Source organism: Orcinus orca, chromosome 7, assembly GCF_937001465.1.
Source record: "Orcinus orca chromosome 7, mOrcOrc1.1, whole genome shotgun sequence".
In the NCBI taxonomy this organism is placed as follows: Eukaryota; Metazoa; Chordata; class Mammalia; order Artiodactyla; family Delphinidae; genus Orcinus; species Orcinus orca.
Window position 1 is genome coordinate 101,867,982 of NC_064565.1, and position 18,827 is coordinate 101,886,808.

The window sequence follows — 18,827 nt, forward strand, 5'->3', positions numbered from 1 at the left end:
TTACACCTGGGAAGTCCAGGGGTAAGTCTGAATTTAGGCACTGCTGAACCCAGGGGCCCAAATGATTGATGTCATTGAACACTCTCTTTCTCTCTCTCCCCCCCCTTTCCCTCTCTCTCTCTCTCCCATCTTCTTCCCTAAACCCCCACCCCCATGTCTATTGTTTCCGTTTGTCTCTGTCTCTCTTTTCACACTGCCCTTATGCTCTCCTGCTGCAGAGAGACTTCCTTTATATGGTAGCCGTATGTCTACATTCTTAGTGCTGCTAATCCAAAAAGTAATGGCTTTCCCAACAGAAGCCCTAAGGAAGCTGGGATCAGGTCAGCTGGGGTCGCTTGCCTATCCCTGAACTAACAACAATGTCGAGGAAAATGTACCACCATGACTGGGATTGGCAGCCCCCCTAGGACCACAGTGAATGGGGGCACAGGGAGGGCACATTACTTCAAATGAAACAGAGGGAAGGGGAACTCGTCCTGGATGTGACAGACCCTAACCATGGCTTCCAGTGCATCTTCCCTGCCCTGGCAATGGCCCCGGATCCACCTGTATGACCTAGCCTGGTTCAGCCCTCAAAGATCACACTGGGGCTCCAGAGTGAAGCCTGTATGGAGAAGGGGTATAAGGCTTCAGTGAGAAGGAATGGGCATCTGGGTTTTCTTCCTTCCTTCCTCCTTCCCTTCCTCCCTTCCTCCCTCTTCCTCCCTTCCTTCCTTCCTCCCTTCCTTCCTTCCTCCCCCTCCTCCCTTCCTTCCCTTCCTCCCCTTCCTCCCTTCCTCTCTTCCTTCCCCTTCCTCCCTTCCTCCCCCTTCTCCCTTCCCTCCCTTCCTCCCTTCCTTCCTTCCTCCCTTCCTCCCCTTCCTTCCTTCCTCCCTTCCTCCCCCTTCCTCCCTTCCTTCCCCTTCCTCCCTTCCTCCCCCTCCTCCCTTCCTCCCTTCCCTCCCTTCCTCCCTTCCTTCCTTCCTCCCTTCCTCCCCTTCCTTCCTTCCTCCCTTCCTTCCTATCTTCCTTCCCCTTCCTCCCTTCCTTCCCTTTCCTCCCTTCCTCTCCCTCCTCCCTTCCCCCTTCCTCCCTTCCTTCCCTTTCCTCCCTTCCTCTTCCTCCTCCCTTCCCCCTTCCTCCCTTCCTCCCTCCCTTCCTTCCTATCTTCCTTCCCCTTCCTCCCTTCCTCCTCCCTCCCTTCCTCCCCCTCCTCCCTTCCCCCCTTCCTCCCTTCCTCCCTTCCTTCCTTCCTATCTACCTTCCCCTTCCTCCCTTCCTTCCTTCCTTCCCTTTCCTCCCTTCCTTCCCCTTCCTTCCCCTTCCTCCCTTCCTCCCCCTTCCTCCCCCTTCCTCCCTTCCTCCCCTCCTCCCTTCCTCCCTTCCTTCCCCTTCTTCCCTTCCTTCCCTTCCTTCCTTCCTCCCTTCCTTCCCCTTCTTCCCTTCCTTCCCCTTCCTCCCTTCCTTCCTTCCTCCCTTCCTTCACCTTCCTCCCTTCCTTCCTTCCCCCTTCCTCCCCCTTCGTCCCTTCCTCCCACTCCTCCCTTCCTCCCCCTCCTCCCTTCCTTCCTTCCTTCCTTCCTTCCTCCCTTCCTTCCTTCCTCCCTTCCTTCCTTCCTCCTTTCCTTCCCCTTCCTCCTCTTCCTCCCCCTCCTCCCTTCCTCCCCCTCCTCCCTTCCTCCCCCTCCTCCCTTCCTTCCTTCCTTCCTTCCTTCCTTCCTCCCTTCCTTCCTTCCTTCCTTCCTCCCTCCCTTCCTTCTTCCCTTCCTTCCTTCCTCCTTTCCTTCCCCTTCCTCCCTTCCTCCCCCTCCTCCCTTCCTTCCTTCCTCCCCTTCCTCCTCTTCCTCCCCCTCCTCCCCTCCTCCCTGTCCTTCCTTCCTTCCTTCCTTCTTCCTCCTTTCCTTCCCCTTCCTCCTCTTCCTCCCCCTTCCTCCCTTCCTCCCCCTCCTCCCTTCCTCCCCCTCCTCCCTTCCTCCCCCTCCTCCCTTCCTCCCCCTCCTCCCTTCCTCCCCCTCACCCTTCCTTCCTTCCTTCCTCCCTTCCTTCCTTCCTCCTTTCCTTCCCCTTCCTCCCTTCCTCCCCCTCCTCCCTTCCTTCCTTCCTCCCCTTCCTCCTCTTCCTCCCCCTCCTCCCTTTCTCCCCCTCCTCCCTTCCTTCCTTCCTCCCCTTCCTCCTCTTCCTCCCCCTCCTCCCCTCCTCCCTGTCCTTCCTTCCTTCCTTCCTTCTTCCTCCTTTCCTTCCCCTTCCTCCTCTTCCTCCCCCTTCCTCCCTTCCTCCCCCTCCTCCCTTCCTCCCCCTCCTCCCTTCCTCCCCCTCCTCCCTTCCTCCCCCTCCTCCCTTCCTCCCCCTCACCCTTCCTTCCTTCCTTCCTCCCTTCCTTCCTTCCTCCTTTCCTTCCCCTTCCTCCCTTTCTCCCCCTCCTCCCTTCCTTCCTTCCTCCCCTTCCTCCTCTTCCTCCCCCTCCTCCCCTCCTCCCTGTCCTTCCTTCCTTCCTTCCTTCTTCCTCCTTTCCTTCCCCTTCCTCCTCTTCCTCCCCCTTCCTCCCTTCCTCCCCCTTCCTCCCTTCCTCCCCCTCCTCCCTTCCTCCCCCTCCTCCCTTCCTCCCCCTCCTCCCTTCCTCCCCCTCCTCCCTTCCTCCCCCTCACCCTTCCTTCCTTCCTTCCTCCCTTCCTTCCTTCCTCCTTTCCTTCCCCTTCCTCCCTTCCTCCCCCTCCTCCCTTCCTTCCTTCCTCCCCTTCCTCCTCTTCCTCCCCCTCCTCCCTTCCTCCCCGTCCTTCCTTCCTTCCTTCCTTCTTCCTCCTGGCTCCCTCTAGTCAAATACCTGGGCTTCAGGGAAGTGTCATGGAGAATTTGGACTCAGAGTCTCTTGAACCTTGGCTAACTTACCAAGGGAGGGAGTGGAACCAGTATTGTGGGCCACATGGTGGAAAAATGAAGCACTGTAAGGATAGGGTTTTTATTCAAAGCTCTGCCTTCGCCAGCGCTCCCTGGCTGTGTACAATACTTACTGTTTTTTAAAAGTCTGCTGCACTTTTCTCAGAGGCCACCAGAGGGCGCACAGAGCCCAGCTTCCCTAATAACAGGGTTCACAGATAGGACCTGCAGGACATCTGGGGGAACTCAGAGAGCTGTGGGCAGGAGAGGGTAGGATGGAAAGGAAGTAAGGAGGCCCACGGAGAGCTCGGGTCAAGCTGCTAGGGTTCCAGACTGTCTGAGACCTCTGGGCTGACCCAGATTTAGGGCTGGGATGCCTGCCTCTGTCTCTACTGCCAGGTTCCGTGGCGGGGGGTGGGGGTGGGGTAGTGGTGGTGGTGATATGGGGTGTGTGGTGCTGGATATCTTCCTCCATGATGCTAGAGAGGGAAACAGAGGCAGTGGCAGAGACTGACACCACCCCAAGCAGGTTAAAAGGAATTCAGTGGAAGTAGCATGATACAGTGCAAAAAGCCTAGTTTGCTAGCTTGACCTGGGTCAAGTCAGTTAACCTCTCTGAGCCTCAGTTTCCCCAGAATGAAATGAGGTTCCTGACAGCACATTGTGAGAGTGCTTGCAGTCGTTAAACTGGCACTCACATGTTAGCATCCATCTTCTGTGACCAGTAGAGACTGGGAACTCCAGCAAGAGTCTGGGAACTGCCTTCTATGAAAGGTGAGAGTGATGGCCCAGGAGGCACCATTTTAACAATTATCCTGGTCCTCTTTAAGCTCAGAGATGGCTCTGCCCTTTTGCACTGCTGCCCGGGAGGGGGGCTGGAAGCAGAGCTCAGAAATGCCCCATCACCTCAACCCCCCCTTGCTCACCCAGCTGCTCAGCCCCAGGCACAGTCTGAGCCATCGAGGTCCCCCGCTGGCTGAGTGGTGGGGGAATGTGGAACTGGGGAGATGGGGGAAGAGCACAGAGGCACTCCAGATGTGTGCATGACCACATCAGGAACAGTTGGAACACAGGCAGATGGGTGGGGAGGCCGGCAGGAAGGCCCAGGATCAGCCTGAGGCCGAGGGCTCAGGAAGCATTTCCGCTTCCTTTCAATGACCTAACATACAGGAGTTTGGGAGACTGGAGCCGCCCTTACCTTGCTGAGGGGCCATGGTCCCTGAGGCCTGGACAATAGGACAAAGAGCTCCCTTATCAGTCTGGGGCTCCTTCCGTCTCTTCCTCACGAAGATAACCTTCTCTGGCAGGGCATCAGGACTGAGGCCGGGCTGGGCTCGGCTGGGGCAGTGAGGGTCCCACCTGTTCTCACCCTGGCGCCTCCCTAGCCCTCCCTTCCCTGCAACCTCCTACAGAGCCACCACAGCTGGAACCATTCTCCGCGCTGCCTTTCATCCCTGGTGCTCCCCCCCAACCAGTGGCCCCTGTAATTGTGGTCTCAGGCGGTGGCTGCAGGGGCTGGGGCCAGAGCCCAGGGCGGGGCCAGGGCAGGGCCTGGGGGCTGCTGATAGGGGCTTGCCCATGGCATGTGTCCTCTGGCGCTGGGGATCCTGCTGTAGACACTCTGGGCTTCATCTTCACACATGCCAAGGCCGTGTGCCTACCTGTGCCCTCACCTCCCTGGGCTGAGGTGAAGCACTCCAGACGGGCACTCCCGGACCCTCAAGACATCAGGCCTGTACCATGCCTGAGTGCAAGCAAGGCTTGGGTATTGTTTACTTCCTGGAGTTTTCAAAGAAAGGGTCTTCTCCCTCTCCCTTACACTTCTGTATTTCATGAACAGCGGAGGGTAGGGGAGCAAAAAACCATCCTCAGCCCATGAAGGCCAGAGGAAAAAGAAATCAGCCACCCAGCCAGGTCAGTAGCATTTCCCAGGTGTGGGCCTCAAGAAAATCACTTGGGGCCTTGGTTAGAAATGCAGACCCCTGGGTCTTGCCCCTGGAAAGGCTGAGTCAGCTGCACGGGCCCAGAATCAGAATTTGCCTCAATGGCCTACCCTAGGGGATATTTACATCCGATGCATCACGTGTGGGAAATGCGGAGCAGTAGATGCAGATTAAGGAGGTCTGCAACCTGAATTATGAACTCATTCCCTTATCACATGGGGCCTGTTCCTAATCCTTTCTGGGCCTCAGTTTCCCCAACAGCCAATGGGAATTTGACTCCCAAGCCTGGCTTGTCCCTGCTGGTGCCCTCTGCCACTCTGGGCTCATGCCTCCTTCCCGGGTTGCAAGTGGTCCTGCCCTGCCCCTCCCCATACCCTTCCCAAACTCTAGATCCAAGCCGTCCCTGTCCCTGCAGCATGGTGGGGGAGAGTGGGGAGGGGAGGGGGTGGCTGGGGTCAAACAAGGCTCTGGCTGACGCAGACTGCTTCCTGCCCCCCTGGCTGTTTTCCTGCTGTCCAGCCAGACTGCTCCCCCCACTGCCCCACCCTCACCCCCAGCAGCCTCAAGCCCTTAATTCCCGACAGCTGCAGTGGCTGCCAGCAGAGATGGGGGAAAGGAGGGGGAGTATGCCGTCAGCCTGCTGTTGCTCAGGCCGCCCCCATCACCTGACAGTCTGGGGACAAGGAAGGCCCCACCCTTCTCCTTCAACTGCCCAGGGATGGGCAATCCCGGGAATGGGCCCCTTTTGTCTCAGAGCCCAGAGGCTCTGGTAGTTTATCCTTAAACCAGGAGGGGCTCTCTTCAGAGAGAGGGGGCAGTGAGGTTGGGAGGGAGGTGTATGTGTAGAGTGGGAGGTTTGTGCCCATTTTACAGAGGAGGATGTCAAGGCCACAGTGGGAGTAGGTTTCACTATCAGGGCCCAGGTTAGAACCAGAAACAGAAGCTGGAGCCTCTGTCCCCAACCCTCTGGCTCTCAGACCCTTACCTGAGTCTAGTACACTCATCCCATATTTAGGTGAGCCCAGTGTTCAGCTGGGGTGTGAAGGCAGAAAGGGATCCCAGAGAGGAGTGGGCCTGAGCCAGGAGGCTGGTGTTGGGGAGCTCTCAGAGGACCAAGCTGGCAGGGCCAAGGTAAGACCTGGAGCATCTGTAGGCAGGGCCCAGGCGAGCAGTACGTAATGCTGGGGCCGCTGCTGCTGTGCTCTCACTGGGTTTGGTTCCAGCTCTTCCATTAACTTGCTGTGAGAACTTGAGTAAGTCATGACCCTCTCTGAGCTTCAGTATTTTCTTGTGAAATAATAGGGGACATAATAAGATGACCTTGAAACACACTTTTAGGATTAAAAGGCTCTCTAATCCCTCCTCCTAGGGTGTGCCACCCCGGGGTGCTCTGCTCCCAGACAAGCATTCACTGGTGTCCCAGTAACTTTACCTTCATTGGCTCACTGACTAGATGAGGTTGGGCCTCATTAACCGCATTTCACAGAGGCAGCGGGTGGCTCAGTGTCCAGGAGGCACCTGTTGTAGGTCACACAGCGAACAAGAGCAAGATCTAGAGGCTGCCAAACCCCTTTGCAGGATCCCACACCTGCCTCGGCAGCCAAGCCTGGGAAGTCCCTCCTGAGGTGGGGGAGGCGAGCAGAGGGCCAGCCCCTCCCCCCAGCCCCTGCAGGTGTGTATACTGGGGGGTAATGGCTCCCCAGCAGCTGCGGCTCAGCCAGGCGCACACACCTCGCAGTAACACGCACCTTCCCACACAGACCAGCGAGCCGGCTCACTGGCACCGCCCTGTGCCTGATCGCACGGACCCCAACACCTCTCCTCGCCCCCACCCTCCCCACCGCTGCTCCCGCCCCGAATCCTGAGCGGACACAGTGGCCTCCGGACGAGTACACGCCTCTACCCGCCCCCCCTCGCCCCGTCGTCATGACGTCACGTGGGGTAGAGCCCTGAGACACACTGCGGGGGGGCGGGGAGGGAGGCGGCGGAGCTCCCCGAGCCGGGACAGTCACTCACTCACTGAGCGGTGGGGCCGGGCACAGACAGAGCCGCCCCCCCACCCCCGCCCGCCTCGCACGCCCTCGGAAGCGCAGGCTCACCGCGCTGTGCTGGGGGGGCTTCCCGGCACCCCAGCCTCTCGTCCCTCGCCCGCAGCACCTCCGGGCCCCCCCTTACCCTCGAGAGGCACCGGGAGTTGTTTCAGGGGGCCCTCGGGAAATTCCCCGAACCCCTGTGCCAGGAGGTGCCCGGTGAGCCCGCCCGCCCCCACCCCCCCGAGGGCGGTGCCCGGGGGCGCTGCCCCATGGAGCGGGGAGGCGGGCACCGTCTGCTCCCGGAGCCGTGACCCGAGTTGGAGCTGTGTGTCGCAGCCGCCCCGACCCCCGCGGATCATGCGCCGTCGCCCCTGGCTCGCCGGTCCCACCGGGCTGTGAGCCCCCCATTCCTGGCCCATCACGGCCCGCGCGCGATGGGCAGCACCCACCCTTGCCCCTGGCTGCGGCTCCGACCTCGGCCCCAGCCGCGGCCCGCGCTCTGCGCGCTCCTCTTCTTCCTACTGCTGCTGGCTGCCGCCTTGCCCAGGTGAGCCCTCACCTTATGCCCCGCCCTCCTGGAGAGCTGGGACCCTCAGCCACAGGGGCGTCTGAGCTCCTGCTGGGGCAGGGGACCCTGGAAGGAGGGAGGGACGGTGTCGCGGGAAAGTGCTGGTGACCAATGAAAGAGTACTCTCACAGGAGAGGGTTGAACTGGTGACAGAATAAGGGCAGTCCAGGGAGACAGGGCAGTGCCCAGGAGAGTGAGGGCTGCTAGAAGGGGAGGTGTGTGTTTAGGGGGAAGCAAGTGCCAACCTGGAGTCCCTGCTGTGCTGGGGGAATGCACCCCCCACCCCAGGAGTAAAACTCAAACTGCCCTGCTCCACCTTGCAGATCGCCCCCAGGTGGGGACAGGGGTTGGGGGCCAAATGAGGGTAGCCCAGGTGGGGTCAGTGAGAGATTGCAGCTAGAAGCGTTCTCAGTATGTGTGTGTGTGTGTGTGTGTGTGTGTGTGTGTGTACGTGTGTGTGTCTGTTCGTCTGTCTGTGGTCGAGTGAGCCCAGCAAGCTGTGTTGTAAACAGCAGTCTGTGTGTGCACACGTGTGTGAATGCGAGGGCTCATGGATCAATGTATGTTAAGATGAACATGTGTGTGTACTTGTGAGTATCTGTGTCTATGTGTATAACTATGTCTGATGAAGTGTACGTGTGGGTAAGTGTTCCTGCGTCTGTGTGTCTACCTCATTGTGTGCGGAAGTGTGCCTGCATGAATGTGACTGTCTGAAACATGCCGTTTGGGAGTGGTCTCCCGGAGAACACTGCATATGAGAGCATCTATGCCTGGGGATGTACTTATGAAATACTGTGTGTGCAGGCATACCGGACGTGTGTGCATTTGCACGTAATCTGTGTGGGTGTGCAGCTAGGTGGGTCGTGTTGGTGGGGATGTTGGTGAGAAGGTCGAGGAAAGGAGAATGTTTAGGGGTATACTGATGGGCTCAGCCTTCAAAAGCAGGGGTGGGAACAGAGGAATTATGGCCTTTGGGACAGAGTGTGTATAGTTAGGTGGGGCCCTCCCAGCCCCCGAAAACACTCACCCACCCCCACCCCCACCCCACATGCCTGCAGGTCTTCACCCAATGATATTCTGGGCCTCCGCCTCCCCCAGGAGCCCGTGCTCAACGCCAACACAGTGTGCCTGACATTGCCAGGCCTAAGCAAGCGGCAGATGGAGGTGTGTGTGCGCCACCCTGACGTGGCCGCCTCGGCCATCCAGGGCATCCAGATCGCCATCCATGAGTGCCAGCACCAGTTCCGGGACCAGCGCTGGAACTGCTCTAGTCTTGAGACTCGAAACAAGATCCCCTATGAGAGTCCCATCTTCAGCAGAGGTAGCTGCCCTTCACCCTTGACCTTCTGCCCACCCCACTCAGCACTTCCACTCTGGAACCTATCTGCCAGCCGTCCCCTAACCCACTCCCTCAAGCAGGCAACCTCCCCAGGTGCTCATCTGCCAGCCATGCCGCTCTCCTGCCTCTTTCTGCTCTGGGAAAGTCCATGAGGGTCAGACTAATGGGGTAGATGTGGCTCCAGGCTGGGCTGTGTGGGGTGAGGGCAGCAGGTTTCACGCCTGAGAATTGAACTCCTGGGTTATCTGCCCTGAGACTGACGCTGCATATCTCAGGCCCAGGAAATATCCGTATCTGTTGCCTGCCTCAATTTACCCTCTACCTAGTAAACACCATGTAGAATGGAAGCCTGGGATAAAGTACCCAGAATCAACATGAAGAGGGGTCAGGGACTTTTGCTAAATGGTGTAGTTGAGGGAAGCCTGGGCAGGTAAAACTGTACTTCTGCAGAAGCTCTTCCCAGTGGGGTTACACCACCAGCCTCTGTGTCATCCTTGCCACCCCTGAAAATCCTCTCTAAATCAGAGGCAATGGGTGTGTGCCTGCCTCCTGCCCAGCAGGCCTGACGGCCCTGGCAATTCCTCTTCCCCTCACAGCTCAGAGAAGCTGCAGCCCACTATCTGTCCCCCTCCCTGGACTTCTGGGTGACCCAGGGTCTACCCTCACAATCCCTTGAGTGGCTTGGGCTGGAGGTGACAGAAGGTTTTGTCACTCATTTCCACTCACACCCACCTCCTGCCCTGGTATCTTAGACTTTGACTCAGGTCTTTTGGGAAAGGTGGGGGTCCTGTCTCCTGGATGGGCCTAGCTGGGTATCTCTCTCTCCCCTCAGCTGCTTGAGTGGGACAGTGTGGGGACCTGGCTCCTTGCGACTTGTACAATTCTCAGGTGACAGTAGAGGAGGAGGGGTACCCCTGTACCCTGTGGCCTTGGGGCCCAGAGGCTTCTGGGAGAGTCAGACTCTAATGTACCCGAACTTCAGAAAGAACTCAGAGTCAGGGGCCTTTCCCTTTCCACCAGGACCCCTCCTTGCATCCCCGGAGCCCCCAAGTCAGGGGCCACGCCAGCCTCCCCAAGCCCAGCCCAGCCCCGCCCCCGGCCGCCCGCCCCGCCCCCGCGCGCTTTCCCTCCTCCCGCCCCCGCGCGCCCAGGGCGCTGTTTCTCCCCGGCCGAGCCCAGCCCGACGCGTGTGGCGGCATGCAGCCGCGAACTAATCCCCGCGGGCATCGGCAGACGGCTCCCGGCCCCAGCCGCGTGCCTCTCAAAAAGTGCGCCCCCCTCCCCAGGCTGGCGCTCCCGCCCCTGAGTCCCTGAGTCCCTGAGTCCCTGAGCCCCTCCAGCCGTCTGCCCAGAGAGGCTCCCCGCGACCCCCGCCGGTCGGCCGGCCCAACTCAGGTCCGGCGCCCCGCCCCGGCCGCCCCCGCTGCCCTCTCCCTCGCGGACACGAAGTGACAGGCCACGGCATCTCTCCTGACCCGGCCGGGCCGGGCCAGCGCTCGCCGCCGCCGCCGCGCGCCCGAGCCCACTCGCTCCCCGAAGTCCGGTTCTCTTTCCAGCGCTCGGGCCCCGAGCTTGTTCCAGGTTCTGCTCACTGGGGGCTCGGGCAGGCATTGAGGTTCTCACCCCTGCCACTTCGGGTGAGGCGAGGCTAGCTCTTCATCCCTCTTCCCGGCCTCGGTGTCCCCTCTTTCCACTCTGGTCCTCCTGTCCCCTCTAGACTCTCAGGAGTCCCTATTGCTTCGCCCGGGTGAGGCCTGTTCGGGCTGGTGGAGGACACGGGGGGCTTTGAAGCTTCAGGGCGAGTTCCGAGAGGTGGAACCCCGCGGGGCTGGCGCGGTGCCAGATGCTCCCGGGTTCACCTGCAGTTTAATAAGCGGGAGGTGAGCTGGGGGGACGGGTGTGGGGAGAGGTGAGGTGTGGATGCGGGAGACTTGCCACGGCTAGCCGGCGCGGGGCGGCGCCCAGCGCCGGGAGGGGATGGGACAGTGGGTCCTAGGCTCCCGCAGGGAGGCTGGCCTCCTTCCTTTGGCCTCGGAACACCGTCCTACCTCTGTGGTTTCTGCCCCCCGCCCCCCACATTGCAACACCTCATTTCTACCTCTCATTCCTCGGAGGGGACTCTGGGCTTCTGGAAAGAAATTTCCGCTCCCTCCACCTCCCACCTCCAGGGGCCACCATTGCCGTGTCTCCCTCACTCAACACTTGTGGGATCATTTTTTTGGTCCATCTTGGCCCATCACCTCAAGGACTAGCTAAATTTGAATCCCATGGGGCCCATCTTGGTGGTAACCTGCCCCTGGACTGGATCCTTCCCCCAGTCTCCCTTATTTTCAAGCCACAGATTGTCCATCATGGGGTCAAGTGACCCCAGTTTCCCCCACGTGGACTATCAGGATGCCCACCCCCCTTCTGACCCAAGCTGCCAGTGGGGTTCTCTTAAAGGTGCACTCTGCCATGTTTAAAATTCAGAGACTGCTAGAAGGAGGTGGTCCCCCAGGTCTTCCATCTGAATGCTGTTACTGTCATCTAATTGTCCTGACACCTTCCCTGAGATGGGCTGGGCTGAAGGGATGGAGTTCTGACGTAAGAGGGAGACGGAAGTATTCTTGAGCACCTAGAGTGGGTTCCTGGGAAGCAGGACGTACAATAGGGCTTTACCCAACCAAGGAGAGGGATGTGAGGGTGCTGGGCCCTGGGAGTTGGGGCACAGAGAGAGGGGCCTCTAGCGGGGCTAGAAACAGTCCTAAATAAGCTGTGAGAAGACCCCCCAGCCCAGGCACAGCTATGACCTAAGTGCCGAGGGCAGTGGTATCCCCAGCTTTCTGTTCTGAGGATCCACAGGGTTGGTGCCTCGATGGGTGAGATGCTGGACAAACAACGGCTACAGGGGAGCTCTTCATTGTGAGGACTAGAGAACCCCTCCATCTCTTACTCAGGATGCGGGGATCAGAGGGACATTTGGGGAAGGGGCTACTTTGGGCTGGGCTTGGGCACTGGAGTGAGAGGGATGAGAGGACAGGGAGAGGCTTGGTGGAGGGGAGTGAGTAGGTTCACACAGCGGGCACTGGAGCACTCATGAAGTTTGGGTACTGCCCTCTCTAAGGCCCAGGCCCATTGAGAATGGATGGAAAGAGGGGGTTGCGGCTCTGCAGTAAGCCAGGCTCCCAGCCCAGGGGAACCCAACAATTTGAGTCCATCCTCTGCTCTCCAAGGCCCTGGCTCTTTCATCTCCCACCTCCCTTTTACATTTATCCTCAGGGAGTCTTTGTTTTATGCCTAGGTCTCCAGGCTTGGGGTATGTGGTGGTACTCAGATGGGGAGACTGAGGCACAGGCAATTCTATCCCAGGATTACTTAAGGTCCTATTATTCTCGTGGCACCCAATAAATTAGCCAAAACATATTAAGTACTTGCTGTGTGCTTGGCACTGTTCTAAAGCACTTTATCTGTACTTTAGTATCCTCAAACAATCCCCGTGCAGTAGGTCCTATCATTATCTTCATTTCCAAATGAAGCTAAGAGAGGTTGGTTAACTTGCCATTAGTCACACAGCTTGTATGTGAGCTGTAGAGCCAGGACTCAAATGCAGGCCAGCTGTCTTTAGAGAATGCCCTCAACCCCCTGCATACTGCCTCCCAAGCTACAAGGCCACCATGATTTCCTCCCGTGTGCCCAGAGGTGAACTGGTGCAATGGAGGAGTAATCCAAGAAATGGAACTGATATGCACGCGCGCACACAACACACACACAAACACCTACCCGTGTTTGTGCAAACATGTGGCTACATTCAGTGTCACCCCTAAGTGTTCCCACGTGCACACAACCCTCTCTCTCTCCCCAGCCCAGGCACATGAGCACGCACAGATTATTTGTGCACAGATTATTTGCACGGACGGAATGGAGACCAGACCTCTCCCCTCTCCTCCCTCTTTGACTTGAATGGGCAGGGCTCAAGCTTCTCTATCCCCTCCTAGCTCCCACTGGCTCGGGAATCCTCTCTCTTCCACACTTCTCTGCCCTCCAAACCTCCTCCCCCAGCCCCTTCCTGGCCGTTGGCTTCTTCCTGTAGCAGCAGCTGACTCCACTTAGATGCTGGCAGTCCCTGTCCCAGATCAAAGGCAGGGCGGCTAATTGTGCGTCTTAAGGAGCCCCCCACCCCCAGTGCTCCGGGCAGCCCAGCTGGCCAAGGCCCCTCCCCTCTCCCTCTCCAGCTGGCCAGATGGCACAGTGCCTGCATCTGCCCCAGACAGTCGGGGCCAGGACTGAAACTGGGGCCCTGAATAGGAGCGGGGGGCAGACCCAATGGGCTGGACTTCTCTGAGGCCTGAATGCTTGGATCAGAGGATGACCACACAAGCCCTGCCCAGTCACTCCTTCAGTGGCTGTGACAGCTGCCAGAGGCCATTAGGATGGTGTCTTTAGCTGCCTGGGGTAGGTAGGGGTGTTCTCTGTAGGCTGTGGGCTTTCTCCAGATTCCTCTAGGCCTGCCCTTGAATGTAACAGAGCCTGGAAAATGGTGTTTGGGTTGGCCCAGCACATTCCCCTGGGCCAGCATCTTGCTCTTTCCTGGTGCCATGCATAGACAGGGCCATAGGACTGGGAAGTGGGCTACCTGGGTTTCTTACTCAGCAGCTTGTCTTCCCCAGAGCCAATGTCCTTCAGCAGAAGGTGGCCAGGCCTGCTGGGAGAGCTGGGGCTGTGTCCAGCTCCATAACTCCTGCAGCCTCGGGCATCTCTCCTGGTTGGCTCTCTGGGATCAGTGAGGCCTCCAAGTCCTCCCAGTCTTTGGAACTGATGTAGAAGGACCCAATTTTGTTTTGTTTTGTTTTTCTGAATCTCTGGCCTCTACCAAGCCATCAGCCTCCAGATGGGTTCTGGGCTCCCCCACAGGTGTCTATGGCACAGGTGGATTCTTCTCCTAGTGTGGGAGCTGTTATGACCCTTAGTTTCTCCCACTGCTTGAACTCTCTCAGGTTCAGAGGCTGGTCAGTAACCAGTACCAGAACCTGCCCCTCGCCGGTCCTTTCTCAGATGCAGAATAAGGAAGAAGCAGCTTGCAGGTCCCAGAGCCCTACCCTTCTCCGCAAGTAGGCCTCCCCCTGCCACAGGCCCAGAGGATGGCTCAGGCTTGAGAACACCAAGGAGGAAAGCAGTGTAGACAAGTCCTGGACTCCTGAGAGTGGCTCATCAGGGAGTCTTTGCACCCCTAAGCATCTCAGGAAGGCATCTACCTTAGCTAACCGTTCCTTCTCAGTGTTCAACACCGCTATGTGATTAACCCTGAGCAGGCGGTGGGCTCACCTCCAGCATCCTTCAAACAACCTCTTCAGCTGACCTCGACCGACCACAAGCTGGTCGGTGGCTGGTGGCTGGGCGATGCCCTTTTCTGAGGAGAACTTCTAGGATGTCCAGACAGGCAAAGGGGAAGTTCTGCTGGCTCTTTTGTTTGCCTCTCGCACGTGGCCATCAGACAGTGTTCTTTGATGGGCCTAAGGGGGTGGCTGCAGGCAGGAGATCTTGGGGCCGGGAACTTTAGGACACCTTCTCCTCTTACTTACCCTTCTGCCCATTAACATCTCCTGGGGCCCTGAATTCCATCACTGGTAATATTTTTTAGGTTAAAATTTGCCTTCTTTCTGCAGGCTTATCTTAAAATTGCAGATATCACATGAGAGGTAGTAGCTTAAGTCCCTGATGGTTAAAAAAAAAAATTAATGTTTACTAGATACTTTCTGTCCAGCAGGAGAGATGTAGTCTCAATTCTGAACTTGCTAAGGGTGAAGCAAGGGAAAGGAGTTCAAAACGGAGGGCTGTGGGAGAGACCTCTCCCATCCATTGTGTGCAGAACTTCCGGTGTGATTTCTGCCCCTCTTTGAATCTATGCCCTTGTACCAGATTCTCCCCCAACACTGGGCCTCTACTTCCTCTCAGTATGGTGAGAAGGTTGGGCAGGGAGGGCAGAGGGATGGGGTGTGGAGGCTCCTCAAAGGCTGTTTCCTGTGTCTCTCTGCGCAGGTTTCCGAGAGAGTGCCTTCGCCTACGCCATCTCGGCAGCTGGCGTGGTGCACGCGGTATCCAACGCCTGCGCCCTGGGCAAGCTGAGGGCCTGTGGCTGCGACGCGTCTCGGCGCGGGGACGAGGAGGCCTTCCGTCGGAAGTTGCACCGCCTGCAGCTGGAGGCGCTGCAGCGCGGTAAGGGCCTGAGCCACGGAGTTCCCGAGCACCCTGTCCTGCCTTCTGCCAGCCCAGGCCTGCAGGACTCCTGGGAGTGGGGCGGCTGCAGCCCCGACGTGGGTTTCGGAGAGCGCTTCTCTAAAGACTTTCTGGACTCCCGGGAGCCTCACAGAGACATCCATGCGCGCATGAGGCTCCACAACAACCGAGTGGGGCGGCAGGTGAGAACCCCATCCCTCTGGGCCTGCTCCAGACCCCTCTGCCTAGGCCCCTCCCCTCCCCCAGGCTTCTGTCTCCTCTGGGGACCACACCACTCTCCCTAATTCAGCAACTTTCTCATTGCCCCCTCCTAATTCAGTCATCAGATGTGTTTTGGATAACTACTGTGTGCCAGGCGCTGGACTAGGCCTGGGAATAAAACAACCCCTGCCCTGGGATAGCTCCCCTTCCACTGAGCAGCCTGCTTCTCCCATCTCCTGCTGAGTAGTGGGGAGAGCTCTGGGCTGCAGTCAGGACCTCAGAGTCTAGGCCCAGCTTTGCAAGTCTGTTGCTCCCCCGTAAAATGAGAAGGTTGAACTGCATCATCCATAAGGCTCCCCAGCACAAATGTTCCATGATTTGGTGCTTTCCTATGCTGGGCCCCCCCTCCTCTCCCAGGCTTTCTGTGCAGAAAGAGAGATTCCTGCAAAGGGAGATCCCTAGGGGCCACTGTGGTACTGTGTTATGTTGTCGTCCTCCTTTCTCCCCCCACCCCCCAATGTTCATACTACCTCAAAAGTCATTTATTTAAGAGAGAGGGAGAAGAAGAAGAAGGAGAGGGAGAGGGAGAGGAAGAAGAGGAGGAGGAGGAGAGGAAGGAAGGAAGGAAGGGAGGGAGGGAGGGAGGAAAGAAAGGAAGGGGAAGTAATAATATCCTGCATTTAATTTATTGAGTGCTTACTCTGTGTTAGGCACTGCCTGGAGCATTTTACTACATCCTATTTCACCCTTACACCTACCCATGAGGGTTCTATTATTAGCCTCATGTTCAGATATGGAAAGTAAGGCACAGATAGACTAAGAAGCTTGACGAAGGTGATGCAACATGTGAGAAAGTGGCAGAGGCAGGATTCATCCCCAGGCAGTTGAGCCCTGAGCCCTTTTGTTCTATAGTGTAGTCTACACTAAGTTGCCTCTCTGGCCCTCAGCACCCTCTTTTCCTGGCTCTTCCACCCCGTCCCTTCTCTTGGCCCTGCCCAGCCTGCTCAGGCCTTGTTTCTGGCTTCCCCTCACTCTAGCTGGCACTTTCTCCATCTCACTCCCCTTTCTCCTGGCTTCTCAGCCCAGGCCAGTTCACCTTCTTCTTCCACAAAGACTGGAGCTGATTCAGCTCTTCCATCATGACCGAGAGGTGATGTAAACTGAGGCATAGCCACCCTCAGGTCACGTCCAGCTCCCACCCAGTCCTTTCCGGTCCGTGCAGCTCTTTTCCCAAGCTTTGATACTATCCTAGCCCATACCAGCAGTGCCTCCTCCTCCTTGTTAAACTGGTTAATTAATGGCTGCTGCCTGTGGGAAGCAGATGTTCTGGAGCTGTTGGCCAGGGGAGGCACTGGGCTGCTTTCCACGTGGTGCTGACACCACAGGCTGCACATACAAGCTGCAGAGCCCTTTAAGACTTGGAGGAACGGGGTCCCTCTCTTATGGCCCTACTGCCCAGGTTTGGGGGACCCAGATCATTTTTTGGATGGGGGCAGCGGGGGGAGGAGGATGTGGCCGATTTCCTCTGGGGTCTCTGGCGAGGATGATGTGAAGGCGCTCTTTGGGAGGGGGCTCAGGAGAGCAGCCTGAGAGCTGCGCAGGGGCGGGGTAGGTTGTATTCCTGTAACTAGCTCCCTTGGAGGCCTGGGAAACTCTCTCCGCTTTCATTGCCCTGGGGGTCTGGCTCTTTGGGTTCCCTTTGGTTCTGTGCTCAGGTAGGGCCGTTGGTCCCTGTTGGTGCTCACTGTTTCCCAGGAGGAATGGTGGCGCTCAGCACTGGGCAGAATAAGCGCCAGCCAGTAGAATGGGAGAATGGGAGGGGGCGGGGGGAGGGGGAGGAGGGGGTGTCTCCCCAGCCCCTGGCCCCTCTCCTTAGGCTCCCTGAAAAGTGCTGCAGGGCCCAGAGGAGTTAAGGTGCTTTTTCAGCCTCCCCACAGCCTCCGCTCACTGCCTGGAGTGAGGCCAGAGGCTTTGGGGCTGGGATGTAGTGGGGCCAGCACACCCCGGCTCCTGGTCCTGCGGGTTGGAAGGAGAGGGAATTTCCCTGAGGATCTGGGGTCCCTCCTCAGGAAGCAAGAGCCTAGAGCCCCAAGGGCCCCCCTGCAGCTGCTGGGAAAGGCAGGGGGTGGGGGGAGAGGAGGGGAAGCAGGAAGGAGGGAATTCCCCCAGGGTCTGGCCGGGTGGGAGGTGGCTGCGAGAGCAGCAGAAAGGTAGGCAGAACTCTTCTCCTGGCCGCCTGGTTTAGGAGCTGTGCCACCCACCTACCCACCCGGGGCCTCAGCTTTTGCCTCCGTTCAATGGGGGTTGGTTTCCAGAGCCTCTGAGAGTCTCGAGGGCCGGTGTCTGCGACGGGAGGAGGCCAGTGGGGCTGGCCGCGGGCGTCACCCCTCCCCGTGCCTCCCTCTGCAGGCGGTGATGGAGAATATGCGGCGGAAGTGCAAGTGCCACGGCACGTCAGGCAGCTGCCAGCTCAAGACGTGCTGGCAGGTGACGCCGGAGTTCCGCGCTGTAGGGGCACTGCTGCGTAGCCGCTTCCACCGCGCCACGCTCATCCGGCCGCACAACCGCAACGGCGGCCAGCTGGAGCCGGGCCCCGCGGGGCCACCCTCGCCAGCCCCGGATATTCCGGGGCCTCGGCGCCGCGCCGGCACCGCCGACCTGGTCTACTTCGAGAAGTCGCCCGACTTCTGCGAGCGCGAGCCGCGCCTGGACTCGGCGGGCACCGTGGGCCGCCTGTGCAACAAGAGCAGCGTGGGCCCGGACGGCTGCGGCAGCATGTGCTGCGGCCGCGGCCACAACATCCTACGCCAGACGCGCAGCGAGCGCTGTCACTGCCGCTTCCACTGGTGCTGCTTCGTGGTCTGCGAGGAGTGCCGCATCACCGAGTGGGTCAGCGTGTGCAAGTGAGCGGACGGCTCGCCTCCCTGTGCCTGGTCCTCTGCGGCTTGCGATGTTGTCCGGGCAGCGTCGCCTTGGTTCCTGGGAGTGGAGGATGGACCACAAAATCTTACAGGAACCTCCCAGCTCTGAGGTCGTCAAGACTGCAATCACGGGACAGTTCAGGCCCGCTCAGACCCCCTGCTCACTTCTGTGGCCTCCAGGACCGGTTTGCCTCCCGGGTCTCTGACCCAAGCTCAGACAGTTCCGTTGGGCTGGCGGTTGCCCCACACTCTAGGGCAGTGTCAGCCAGGCATCCTCTGGGCCTGCTTCCTTTTATCTCTTCACCCCTACCCCTGGAGGGGGAGGGAATGAATGGAAGCTGATGAGGAGGGGGAGGAGGATTAAAAAGAAGAAATGGACATCACTGAGCTGAAGTGATTCTGCGGAGGCCTCAGACCTCCTCCCCCACTGGCCTCTGTCCCTCATCATTTAACAAATATTTATTTTTGCACTCTTTGTGGCCTGGCACTCTGTGGGGGACGAGAGGTGCTGGGGATACAGATGTGAATGCGAGATACAAGACCTGCTCTCTTGGAGTTTACATTCGGGCTGGGGAAGATGAACAGTAAACAAGAAAACACACAAACAAGGTCATTTCAGACAATGCTATGTGCTGTGAAGAAAATAAAGCAAAGTGCTGGATGTAGAGTGATTTGTGGGGAGTGGGGCCCCTCTAGATAAAGCTACTGGTTGGGGAAGACCTCATGCTGAGACTGCATGAGGAGGAGAGCCATGCA

General features: G+C 58.6%; 1 protein-coding gene across 1 annotated transcript; it reads left to right on the forward strand.

Moving 5' to 3' along the window:
• Positions 1-6,838: 6,838 nt before the first annotated feature.
• Positions 6,839-18,732, forward strand: WNT10A (Wnt family member 10A). Its single transcript, XM_004262707.3, has 4 exons — positions 6,839-7,376; positions 8,456-8,718; positions 14,752-15,131; positions 17,560-18,732. Exons 1-4 carry the CDS (start codon positions 7,264-7,266, stop codon positions 18,055-18,057), a joined length of 1,254 nt encoding a protein of 417 aa, XP_004262755.1. The 5' UTR covers positions 6,839-7,263; the 3' UTR covers positions 18,058-18,732.
• The last annotated feature ends 95 nt before the right edge of the window (positions 18,733-18,827 follow it).